The sequence below is a fragment of the Nicotiana attenuata genome, unplaced genomic scaffold, assembly GCF_001879085.1.
Source record: "Nicotiana attenuata strain UT unplaced genomic scaffold, NIATTr2, whole genome shotgun sequence".
In the NCBI taxonomy this organism is placed as follows: domain Eukaryota; kingdom Viridiplantae; phylum Streptophyta; class Magnoliopsida; order Solanales; family Solanaceae; genus Nicotiana; species Nicotiana attenuata.
Window position 1 is genome coordinate 64,230 of NW_017671200.1, and position 13,286 is coordinate 77,515.

The 13,286-nt window shown below is 38.8% G+C and overlaps 1 protein-coding gene across 1 annotated transcript; it reads right to left on the reverse strand.

The window, feature by feature from the left end:
- Positions 1-195: 195 nt before the first annotated feature.
- LOC109206635 lies at positions 196-1,141 on the reverse strand. The gene is made up of 2 exons (XM_019369475.1): positions 788-1,141; positions 196-738 (listed from the first exon to the last, which is right to left on the reverse strand). The coding sequence occupies exons 1-2, from the start codon at positions 1,139-1,141 to the stop codon at positions 196-198; spliced, it is 897 nt and encodes a 298-aa protein (XP_019225020.1).
- Positions 1,142-13,286: the final 12,145 nt, after the last annotated feature.

Here is a 13,286-nt window from a genome sequence, read left to right on the forward strand (position 1 = left end):
ACCCAAAAAATTACAGACACTAAAAATCTTTAGCAGTAAAATAACTAAAACTCCTAGAAGTACTAAGTTCTAACTCCTTAAAAGACAGTTTTACAAAATTACTTTTACAACTTTACAAACTAATTACTAGCTTAAATAACTCATAAGCTAAAACAGTAAAATAATTTTACTGAGAGCAGCTTCTAAAGCATATCTCTAACACTCTTCTTCTTGTTGTTCTGCAATTTGTGCTTCATTTGATTGTTGTGGTCCTTTCTCTTTGCAAATAATCTCAGCATGCCCAAGTTTATGACACTTTCTGCATCTCATATCAGGTTTTCTCCAACATTTGAAGTGTGGATGGTTTCTCTTCCTGCAATGCTGGCAAGGTGGATATTTTCCACCTTTGTTGTTGTTGCTATTATCAGTTGCAACAACTTCTGTTGATGTAGAATAGCTCTTCTTGCCCTTCTGCTTCTTGCCTTTGCTGCAAGGGTTGAATAGTTGCCTTGCTTGCAAAGCTCCTTCAACATCTCCCTCGTTCCTCATCAACCTTCTTTGTTCCTGTGCTTGCAAAGAGTTTAAAAGTTCCGCCAAACTAATGTTTGACAGATCTTTTGTATTTTCCAGCGAAGCAATTGTTGCTCTAAACTTCTCAGGTAAAGTAACAAGAATTTTCTGCCCAATTCTTTTGTCAGAAAGTTCGGTGCCAAGTAACTTTACCTTATTTTCCAGATTGATAAGCCTATCCGAGTACTCCTTAATAGTCTCAGATTCTTTCATTTTTTTGCATTTCAAATTCCCTCACCAGGTTTAAAACCTTCATGCCTCGAATTCTTTCATCTCCATAATATTCTTTTTCCAGAAAGTCCCAGATTGCCTTGGCCGAATTAAGAGTCATGATTCTGGAAAAAATAGTAGGAGATAATGCAGCATAGAGACACGCCTTCGCCTTTGACTTCCTGGTCTTCTTCTCTTTGTGAGTTTTGATCTGAGTCATTGTAGGATTGCATGGTAAAGGAAAAACTTCATAATCCTCCTCTACTGCTTCCCAGAGACCACATGCATCCATGTAGGCTTCCATCCTGACAGCCCAAACCTGATAGTTTTCTCCATCAAAAACTGGTGGAGCAATTGATGAAAAAACACTCTCACCTTCCATAATTCATTAAGGCGATTTTATGGATGGTCTGATTAAGTGTTTGGGTTTTCACTCAGTTGATAACTCACACTCTCACAAGTCCCTTAAAAACAGAAAAAGCTCTGATGCCATTGTTAATGCTATTGATAGCAAAGAGCAGTAAAGTGACTTGGAAAATCTGTGTTTTTATTGATCATGAAAGCTTGCTTAAATACATAAAGTCAGTAGCTGACTATCAATAAATACTGCTAAAAATATGCTAATTAACTCTATTGCTAACTAAAAAAGAGGAATAGAATTGCTAACAGACTTTCAAAAGAAAAACAGAATCCTAAATATCTGCAAGAGAGTCAACACAATCTGGTGTGTATTCCTCAACTTCTGCAGCCTAACTAAGCTCCTGATTTTATTGACTGCAACAACATTGCAATTTTTGAGGCAACTGCAACAGTAAGTTACTAACTTAAACTTTGCTCTATATTGCTTTCGATTTATTCAGATAATCCCACGGTTCTCTTTTTGTTCTAATTCCTGACATTTATGCTCTATAATCAGTTATGCTCCTTCATACTGGGCAGAAAGAGGCGAGTGATGGGCACTACTCATCACAAGAAAGCAATCATGGAGATAGAAAGAGTAAAAAAATGACTAAGTAAAGAGATGAGGTTTATCCTTATGTTTTGAACTTGCTTCTTGGTACAAGGGGAGGGGTGATGAATTCTAGTTCTTCTTCTGCCTAATCTTTAGAACCGCTTGGAGATTGAATCTTTGAAACCATGTGCCTAAGAGGGCGAGGACCTTTATAGCCATAATTCTTCCCACGGTCTACCTAATTGTGATTCCATAATAAAGAAACAGGCCTGATATGTTGATCTCATTGCTTTTATAGACTATAGGTCAGGTCTTATATATAGTGACATAGGTGTTGCCTGCTCTCTGATTTTTGGTTTTTGATCCTTTTTTTTTTTTTCAGTCATCACTTCACTCTTCTTTCCTGGTTTGACTGGAAAAACTATATGTTGTTTTTCTAGGATTTTGCTTCTTGACAAGCATTATGGTACAAGTCATGTTGCTTCTAGGTGGTTCTGCAATGGATTACTGCCATAAACATATATGCTGCGAATTTTCTTATGCCCTCTTGATGTTATAATATAAACCTTGGCAGGGAGGATAAAGCTAGTAGTACGTTGGTGATAGGGAGGATAAAGGATCGTACCTAGAGTTCTTTGTTTTGCACTTAATAGGTAAACCATGAGATTCCTTATCTTTTCAATTGGACTCTCATCTAATTCGTAACTAAACTCCATGCCTCTATAGCATTTTCTTGAATAACTCAATAGCAGACATTGCATACTTAGGAAGTAGCAAACTGATCTTATTGCATCAATCCTTGAGGAAGTAGCAAGCAATTGAATGTCTACTCAGTCAGCTCACTGCTAAAAGAAAAAGTTCAAAAAGGAATGAAGAAAACCTTGCACGTTCCAACCTTCCTGCAAGAAAAGCTTACATTTGTGTGATGAACTACAAACCATCTAATTCAATTAAAGAAATCTTGAAGCGTTCTCCTCTGAATGGCTCATGTTAAAATAAATTCTCAATCGGAGGAAAACCAACAGACGAGAAAGTTTATGTATTAACCATTATTCTATTACACACTTGACACAGAAAATATTGGAGGACTTCCCATTGAAGGACGCGTAAGTTGAAGGAGCTCTGCGTCTTCATGAAAGCCTGAAGACTAAAGCTAAAAATTCAAGCTGAAATGCTTAAGTCTCGGTCAATACAAGAATTTCTCTATCAGAATAAAATAGGAAGATAGAGGGTACATTTATTTCTTATTTGGTTGACTACATTTGCTCAGCGTTTGTCTTTATTTCCACCAGAATATACCAATTATAAACATCAACCTAACTATTTTCTCCAATAAGATAGAGGGTACATTTTTTTGTTTCTTATGTTTTGTTAAGGGGATATACATTTGGTAAGTGAAATAAAAGTTGTATATGTGTAGAGATGTATCATGTTACATAACAAGGAAGATTAAGGAAGCGGTTTCGTGTTCAACAACTGTGATGTTTTTTTAACTGGACAAACCTTCACCTTTCGCCTCATCCTTTTTGGTTTGGGGACGACAAGTACTCCGTCTCGAGTAGGATCGGGGGTGAGGTAAGGAGTAGTATAAGAGAGGGTCGGTCATATAGGAAGGAATCTAGCGCACATTGCTTAGACGGGTTCTAAAAAGGCATATAGAAAGGAATGGAGAAATCTGGAATGAAGAAATTGAATATGGAAGAAAGACAAAGAAATGAGAGAATATCGGATGCTTTTTCTTTGGATTTGAGCTGAATCTTATCTACTTTAATCTCCCTAGATTGGGTTCGACTTTTGAGCCTTTCAACAATTAACCAATTTAAGCTTTCGAATATGTATTACACATTCAAATTAGTTTGGACGAGAGGAGATATAATCCGATTCTTTTAGATATTTTATATAAGAAACCCTGCCCATCTAAAACATAGACGGGATATATCTCGCCAAACTGGATAAAGTTATAATCTTAATCTAGACTCTGAAAGAATATGTATGTTGATTCATATCAATTAATTAGAAATTAATTCGAGGGAAGAACAATGCCTACAAATTAATCATGCGCCAGGAACCAGATTTGAAATGGTCGATGATTTTTAGTCCTCTGCTCTACTAACTGAGCCATCCCGATTTTGTATCCTCATTTTATTAGAGAAATGTGGTCTATGTCAATTAAAAAGATAAAAGTAGATTAATCTTTTTTATCAAAGCCTGAGAATTTCTTTGATCTTCAAAAAGATTACTTTGTACGTTTCAATATGAGTAATGATATTGATAGGGAATAACTCTACAAGGGATTCCTTGCTCAAAGATGTTTATTTCTATGTGTATCAATCACAAGACTTGTGATAAGAGAGAGCCATTTATGCTCAAATCCATTTCCAAAACAATAGAGTGAATGAGAAAGATAAGAAAATTGGAACCACTAAGGAAAGAGGGTCGGTTAAACAGTTGGGGAGTGAAATTAATAGTCTTTTTGGGGATGGAGGCCTAGAGGGATTTGAACCCTCACGATTTTTAAAGTCGACGGGCTTTACTCTTACTATATATTTTATTGTTGCCGCTATTGATATGTCGAACAGTACTCTATCTTTATTCTCGTTTGATTAATCAGTTCTTCAAAAGACCTATCAGACGACTGTGCATGCTATGGTTTGTTTTCTATAACTGCTCGATGTGAATGGAGATATACAAGGTTGGATACTGTTGTCCTGAGACGAATATTCATGTATCTCACCTTAACAAACAACTATATTGCAAACATTGATGGCTGAGAGAGTACTATGCTAGATTATTAGTGTCACATCTTACCAAACAATTTGGATTCTCTAAAGTTAAGTCACTCCTCCTTTTCATGTTTTCCACTTCCAAGACCTTAAAGCTGCTATTTTGATGAAAAGAAGATAATTGAATACTTTTAAATCAAGATTCGGACTAATGTAAGATGATTATATATAAATAGTTGGAGTATATAAAATAAAAGTGCACTCCTTACCTAATAAATTAGACAAAGATAGCATATAAATAGTGGAGTATATAAAATAAAAAAAAATAGAATGAATTGAGCAAAACTTGAAGAGCGAAAGCATTATCAAGGAAATGTAACATAGATTGAAGCTTCTGCACAGTTTTATGAACAAAACACTGCTCACTATGTTCCAAACTTCCAATAAATAAAGTAACACGTTTTCAATTTTGAGATTCCTTCAAAACACTAACGCAATTCTATTTACAATTTTATTTTGGGCATTCACAAACTTTAAATATTTACATTCACTTAATTATACAAAGAGTTTTGAGATATATAGTAATGATATTCACTAATTTCCTAGCTTATTTACGTTCCTTGTAGCTTGTTTACGTTACGTTTAGCTTGATTATTGACTAAGATCAAGTGCATTTGCTACACTCAAGTTTCATTAAAGAATATGTTGTCTTTTCACTCTATTCTCATTGTGATTCAACTTTCGATCCTATTATAATTAATCGATAATAGTGTAATATTTATTTGTCTTTTAGATAGCTGTGAAATTAAACCATAGGGTCAGGTAGGGCCATGGAAAGCTTATTTGGGTGGGAAAAAAGTCACAAACACCAAATACTTAAAATTAGCTTATAGTATAAAGAAAGATAGAATAGGCATTGTCTCCTGATACAAAGTAAGTACATTTAAATGTTAAGATTATAGTAATAACTCCCTTTAATCATAGAAATGAATACACATATGGAACTACGGACAAACAGGAAATACGAATATGAATATGAAAGAGTAAATATAATAAACCCCCTTTTAGCTGTCAACTTTTTGTGAGTTACCTACTTAAACGATAGGGTGTCCCAAAAATCTCCCTAAACTATATTCTCCTTCATATTAAAACCTCTCGGTTGAATTCTTAGAGGTACGTCCGGTACACGCTACTAATTAGCTAAAAACGTGCCATGTAGCACTACACGTGGCTATTTAACTCAGCCTAAACCTCCCCCTCCCCAAACTATCCGGTGACCCCAAAATCCCCTTGAACTATATTCCCATATATATTAAAAACTCCTCATTGAATTCCTGGAGGTGTATCTGGATAACTATTGGAGAACTTCCCATTTAAGGACACTTAAATTGAAGGAGCTCTGCGTCTTAATGAAAGAATGAAAACTAAAGCTAAAAATTGATGCTGAAATGCTTAAGTCTCGGTCAATAGAAGAATTTCTCTATCAAAATAAAATAGAAAGAAGGTATTCATTTTTTATTTCTTATTAGGTTGACTACATTTACTCAGTGTTAGTCATTATTTCCATGAGGAAATTTCCAATTATAAACAATCAACCTAATTATTTTCCCCAATAAGATAGAGGGTACATTATGTTTTGTCTAGAGGATATACATTTGGTAAGTTAAATAAAGCAATCGTGTTGCTTGTATCTATGCAGAGATGTACCATATCAATAAATACATGAGCGCTAGATGGGTTGATCAGGCATATGACATAACAAGGAACATTAAGGAAGTGGTTTCGTGCTCAGCAACTGGACAAATTTTCTTAGGGAGGCCAGGATGAGACGACTGTGCTATATGGCATTGAGTTTTCGGAAGGGTGTAGAATGTCGGTTATGGAACTTCGGAGCGAGGTGAGTCTCCTCTCTAACCTTGTATGAGGGAATTATCCCCATAGGTGAATTAATTGAATATGTGCTACTAAGTGTGGGGGCTACGTATGCACGAGGTGACGAGAGTCCGTGCTTAGCTACTATTATGCTTATGTCCGGGTAGTCTAGGACCCAAAAGCATGCTTACTTGTAATAAATGCAACCTTATTTATAGTTTAAATTGCTTAAATCATATCGAAGTGACAAATGATTTTCTGAGAGAGTTAAACTTCACTTTCATTACTTGTAAAAAGGGAAATTTACACCTCCTTGAATTATTGTCTTCTCGATGAATGTCTTGATTGACTGTTTGAGTATGTGTTGCTATGTGTACCTGCGTCGCATGTATGATTCGCGAGCAGGATGATTGTTTATTTATATTTGACCGCGTCGCATGTATGATTCGGGAGCGGGGTAATAGATGCATCTATGGTTCGCGCCATTCGACCCTCTAGCAGTGCACAATTTAATTATTGTTGGATTGGGCCATATGACCTCGGCATGATTGCACATGCTTGTAATGCTTGCCTTGAAATTCATTGAAGTTGATATTGTTTCTCCCTGGCTTGAGAGTAAGTGTATAATTGATGAAAACAAAATTTGGAAATTTTCCCTATAAATAAAGGTATTGTATACTTGCTTCATTTTATTAAGTCACCACCATGTTATAAAAATCCTTGATTTATTATATTATTGGTGTATCATTATTGGACCACTAGTAAGTGTCGAAGTCGGCCTCTCGTCTCTACTTCTTCGAGATTAGATGGGATACTTCCTGAGTACACGTTTTTTTCGTACTCATGCTACACTTGCTGTGTAATTTTGTTGCACAGACACATGCATTTCCAATGGCCTACTGGGCGTAGCAGCATGGATAATACGGAGACTAGGGGAGCTGCATTTCCTGAGGCGACCCGCAACCAGCATAGTCTCTTTCAGCGTATTGTATTTAATTTTTGTCCAATTTGTATTCTGGACAGTTATTGTACTTTATTCAATCTCTTAGTAATTTCTCATGCACTTGCGACACCAGATTCTGGGGTGATTATGAGATTATTTAATATTAAGTTTGTTAAAGACATAAATGACTATTCAATGAAATTCATTACTTATTGTTTAATGTACAAAAGAAACGATTTCAAAATTATTAAAACCAGAAATTGCAAGTAAATTGGTGTTGGCTTACCTGACAGTGGTGTCCGGCGCCATCACGACCCTTAGCGGATTTTGGTTCGTGACAACATGGTATCAGAGCACTTGGTTCCCTTAGGTCTCACGAGTCATGAGCGAGTCTAGTAGAGTCTTGCGGATCGGTACGGAGACGTCTGTGCTTATCTTCGAGAGGCTACAGAGCTGTTAGGAGCACTTCCCTGCTTGATTTCCTCATCATACGATTTGATTCCCTTTGAGGCTTATGCCTTCATTTCCTTTCCATTCAATCTTATGCAACGCGAAGCGCTGGTCAAGAATCGGCGAGTAAGTAATTGTAATGGTACTACGAATCTGGTGCGGGGTGTTTCTCCCTGCGTGGTTGTTTGAGCTATTGTCCTCGCCTTGTGGAAGGATATTCTGTCGTTCAGCTCAATAGCTGTACTTCTGAGAGCTTTAAGGCTAGGCACAAGTTGCCATGATGATTAGGAACAGTTGTCGCGCAGTATTGATGTGATGGTAGGATGCTTGCCTACGTGTTGGGGCAGTGAATGACTTGAAGGGAGATTTACTCAGTGCATGATTTAGAGATTCGGTATTTTATTCCCGACAAGGAAAGTGCAATCGGGCTAAGAATGTTCAGATTTGGGTTGATGGAGTAACGAGGCTTGGTATTTGCGAGCGTGGTGGAATTTTCATCTGTGACGAGGTGTCGTCGTCCTTGTTGAAGGTACTAAGTTCGCTGGTGTTAAGACCTTCTACAATTCGCCCTTGGGGCAGGATATTGTAAGATAGAATTGGAGAAGCGGATGTCACAGATCAGTGGGTGCGGTGGTTCAAGATTGAATGTGCATTTCTAATGTTGACGGCTCGAGAAAGATGATCTTTGAAAAGGTCTAAAGGTTAGTAGCGGGCTATTGGTTCGAGTGATACCGAGATAGATATTGATTTAAGGCAACAACTGAGCAGCAAAGGATGAGGAAGGACGTCTGGGAAGTGTCATGTGGTGGTTAAACTTCTAGAAGGCCAGATGTAAGAAGCGGAAGTCGAATAGTTTCTTAAAGAAGAGGGTTTAGCCAAAGTTGGAGAGTGGCAGAGCAGCACGAGGATTCAGTGGTGGGATAACTGCACCCTCGAGGAAAGTTTGGAGTGATTTGGGAATTTAGTGGACGGTGATTGAGTCCACGGGCCTAATTTGAAATACTGGCTATGATGCAGCGGGAGGTTGGATGCAACAGAAAGGAGTTGCTTGATATGAAGAAGGGTACAACATGACCTCGAATTGGAATGTATTGTCGCACACTTAGTGGATGTCCATAAGAAGAGAACGGATTAGTGCAGCTGGTGAATGAGCATGACCTCAAGATGGGTTACAAATGTCTTAGTGATTGTACCCCGTGCAGCAGCATTGGAAGATGTCAGCATGTAATTTCCACAGGTGGGTTATCTCCTATGAACAGATCAGCGGTCGCGTGGTTGGCGAAGCTTCTGCGAAGAATCCTACTGGCTATCCAACAAGAAGTCGAATATGTGAATGTCGCGAGAGAGTCGAAATGTTCATGAAATTCTAATGGAATGATTTCGAGGAATTTGGCGGTTGATTGAGCAAGGTTATGTCAATGAGAGATAAAGAATCTTGGTGGGTTCCAGAGTTGTGTTATAGTAGCTCCAAGCTAAGTGGGAGAGTCCCACCGCCTACTATTGGGTTGCATGGTTAACTACTTGTGAGGTTTCTGGCTATCGGCATAAGGGCGAGTAATTCATCTAAAGGGAAAGAATATAAACGATAATTTGAGCGAATGGTTCGAGAGATGTGTGCCATAAGTCGCCTTATCAATTATGTTTAGGCTTGGGAAAGGTTCAGGATTTACGCTTAGTGTAGATGCGGGTGCTTCATTGAGAGGGCGTTCATGTGCTAGAAGAGTCTTGGAGTTGATTATATTCAGGACCAAGTCAGAGTGGGTGACTCCTAATAACGGTCCTAGTGGATTCAGAGGTTAAGGCATGGCGCCTAAGGATTTCGATTCCATAAGTATGGTTAAGAATTGAGCTTTGCAACGGATTATGAAAAGAGGCTCAGAAGGTTCTATGATATCTTCGACTTGTAGTATAGCTTTTGGAGGAATGAAAGGGAATGACTTCGAATTCGCAAAGGGATTTTCAGAATGGGTATATCAGATGAAGATGCGAATATGCGCACAAAGAGGGCATGAGACGGTTTGTGGGATTTGAGAAAGCATAGTCACATGATACAAGGCCACTCGGGAGGGGTGCAGATTGAGTTCGTTATGTGTTGAATGGAGTTATTATTGTTTTTGAGGCGATTAAGGATAAATTAGAAGAAGTTAGATTGGTTAGACATGGTTGAATTTGCATAATGGTGGCAGTGGTCAGTTCCTCCAGCGTGATTGAGTTATGTCGGTGATTTGTGACGATACGTACGAGGCTTGACGGCCGCCGCAATTGATTTTATTCAGAATTATTCTAGTATTATGGCCATGTTATGTGTAGGCAGATCCCGGAAGGGCTATGGTGGCTTAGACCACTACTCAGAGATTTGCATATTCTACGGTTATGAGAATCCCCTTGTGTGTGGCTATGGTTCTCCTGAAACGAGTTAAGTGAAAAGTTTCTATAGGGTGAAGAATTAATCTATTAGTGGTTCCGAAGTTAAGATGAAAATCTTGTGCTATCGCATATTGGCATGTTGGGTGCAGTGAGTGCTATGGAATTTGAAAGTAAGGATCAAGGTTGTGGTTCGGTATTGACAAGGATGTCACGAGCACGGATGAGCAGGAAAGGGGTTTGAATGTTTTGAGTAAGCTGGCATTGTCTTCGACGTCACCTGAGATCGATGTTTTGTGAAAAGGGCTTTGCATCCTGGTTAAGGATTCTTGATCGCTTTTCAGCGTTAGTGCGGCCGGTGGTATGGATGTGCAGACCTGCTATCTGTTACGGAAGGTCGTGGGAGCGTACCCCACGGGAAGGTTGTATAAGTGTGGCATGTAGTCACTAGATTGATTGAAGAATTAAACCAAGTATGAAGATTGTGGTGATATCATTAATTTGAGAACGTATGCTTGGAGGGCACTCAGTTTATTGGGTTGTGGACTGTGGAGGATTACTCCGGTTATGACGGTTGTTCTTGTGTGTTATGTGAAAAAGGGGTTATTATGGAACCAGGAAAGATTTTTGGCCTAGTTTGGTACAATCAGAATTGGCTTAAGGTCTGTGAATGGATTTAAATCTGAATGTGGGCTCTATATCAGGCCGGATGTGTTCATTTCGGCATAGCGCTCCTTATGAAGGAGCACTCGGACGTTGGATGTTATCTCATCTTCGGCTATTTCATGTGATGCTATATTGCACCGTGTGAGTTGTGAGACGACTTTCTAAATTTCTTATGTGTTGAGGTTCGCATAGCGGCAGTGTTATGTGAGCAGGACGACTCTTGATATTTTCAGATCATATATCGCACCTCGGTTGTGCTTGAGTTTTATAGACTATGGTGCTATATGTCTCCCCAGGGATGGTATTGTGCACTTAGCGTGCTTGTGGCCGATAATCGATATTTTGTAGTAATGAGCGATTTAGCTCGGTATGTATCTTCTTATGTGAAATTTTATGTGTGGATAGGGTGGCACGCCGCCACAGGTATGCTGTTTGGATCGGGTTACACGCCGCAACAGTGTAATGTTGAGTACAGTTCCCTATATCTGCTTTGTGTGTTTTGTTTCCCATTTTCTGAGGAAGTTTATATTAGTTGCGTGAGTTGAATAGGCCCTTCCTGAGTTTGTTTTCCTTATGTATCACGTTCGAGCTTGTAGCCTATTGGCACGTTGTGGCATCATATGGGACTTTTGATCATGACTGGGGTGGCTTATTGCTTGAGCAGTTTGTACTGGGTAAGACAAGATTATTAGATCTAGGATCAGCGCAATCGGATTATATGAAATATATTAAAGAGCAAAGATCATTATTTGGTTCAGAATGAAGTAATGGTTCGTGTCAGAAGTATAGACTCAATGATTTGTTGACTTGGCAGTTGGTTATAAATTTCTACACATCTCTTCTGTCGTGGCGGTATTGCAAAAAGTGGGACAAGACTTAAATATATCATGAGGTGCATCGTGAGCATCAGATTCGGGGAATGTCGGCTAATATGATCAGAGAATGTTATTATGGTCCTGTGAATGACGCGGTGCATAGTGTGAATTAAGCAAATGTATGAAATCTTGAATCGGTGCACCGTGTGGTGATTTATACGATGTTCATATGTTGAAAGCAGTCCTGGCAGAGAATTTCGGATGTTGAAACTGGGCTTTAAGGCTTATTTTCCTAAATGATAGAGGTTATCTTTAGATTTGATCAAGCTAATGTGCCCAACTGAGTTTGTGGTAGCACGGGTAGGTGCTCGAGGTGTTAAGCAGTGATTTCAGACTACTTCAGTGCAGTTCTCAGCACGTTCGAGGAAGAACGTATGAGTAAGTGGGAGAGAATGTAACGACTCGACCGGTTGTTTTGAGATCTAGCATGTCATTCAGTGGTTTGAGGCCCTGAGTAGCTTCACTTCAGGTATTATTACTTGTACGCATGGTCGGAATTGAATTCCGGGAAGTTCGCAATTGATTTGGAGAGACAATTCTCATTTCGGAAGCTTTAAGTTGAAAGAATTGACTAAGATTGGATTTTTGAGTAAACGACCTCGGAATCGGGATTCGAAGGTTGTAACAGGTTCGTATGATGATTTCGGACTTGGGTGTATGTCCGGATCAGGTTTTGGAAGACCCGGGAACGTTTCTGCACCTATTGTGAAAGTTAGTATTTTTGGAAGAATTTCATTGGTTTGGATTGAAGTGAATTTCAGTGTTATCGATGTCCGTTTGGGATTCCGAGTCTAGGAATAGCTCCGTATGGTGATTCTGGTGTTGGGAGCGCGATCGGAAGTGAATTCGGAGGTACATGGGTCAATTTGGAGTCATTTGGCTAAAGATAGAAATTTGAAGGTTTCTGGGATGTTTGACCGAGAGTTGACTTTTTGATATCGGGGTCGGATTCCGATTCCGGAAGTTGGAGTAGGTCCGTAATGACGAATATGACTTGTGTGAAAAATTTGGTGTCAATCGGACGTGATTTGATAGGTTTAAACATCGAAAGTAGAAGTTTGACAATTTTAAAGTTCATTAAGCTTGAATCGGAGTGTGATTCACGGTTTTATCGTTGTTTGACGTGATTTGAGGCTTCAAGAAGGTCTTTTTTATGTTATGGGACTAAGGTGTGTGATTGCACGGGGTCCCGGGGCCCTCGGGTGTGTTTCGAGTTGTATTGCGCTCTTATTTGATGTTTCAACGTTGTTTTCTTTGGAATAAAGGGGTACCGCATTAAGCAAATGAGATCCAAATTCAGTTATTATTTAACCATTAGATCCGTATCGTAATCACGCATCCATAGCAAAAAGAATCATCAAATTTGGACATCATATGAGGAAGTTATGCTCATTTTTGTGTCGGGATAAACTGCTGCTTCTGGTATGGTCGCAATTGCGATGCCCAGTTCGCAATTGCGAAATTTTTGTCGCTAATGCGACCTTATCCAGCCCTTCTTTGTTCGCAATTGCGAACCTGCATCGCAAATGCGACATCTGCAGCTTGATTTTAGCTGTGTAACTCGAGTTTTTGCTTCATTTTATCATATTTTGAACCCTAGGTCCGAGAGTGGACGATTTTGAGAGCGGATTTTCGTATCAAATCATTGGGTAAGTGCCTCTAACCAATTTTTAATTATATTT

Coding starts and splice junctions, on each gene's coding strand:
- LOC109206635 (XM_019369475.1), bottom strand. CDS start 1,141: ATGGAAGGTGAGAGTGTTTTTTCATCAATTGCTCCACCAGTTTTTGAT. Junction 739..787: donor GCATGAAGGTTTTAAACCTG/GTGAGGGAATTT, acceptor GAGACTATTAAG/GAGTACTCGGATAGGCTTAT.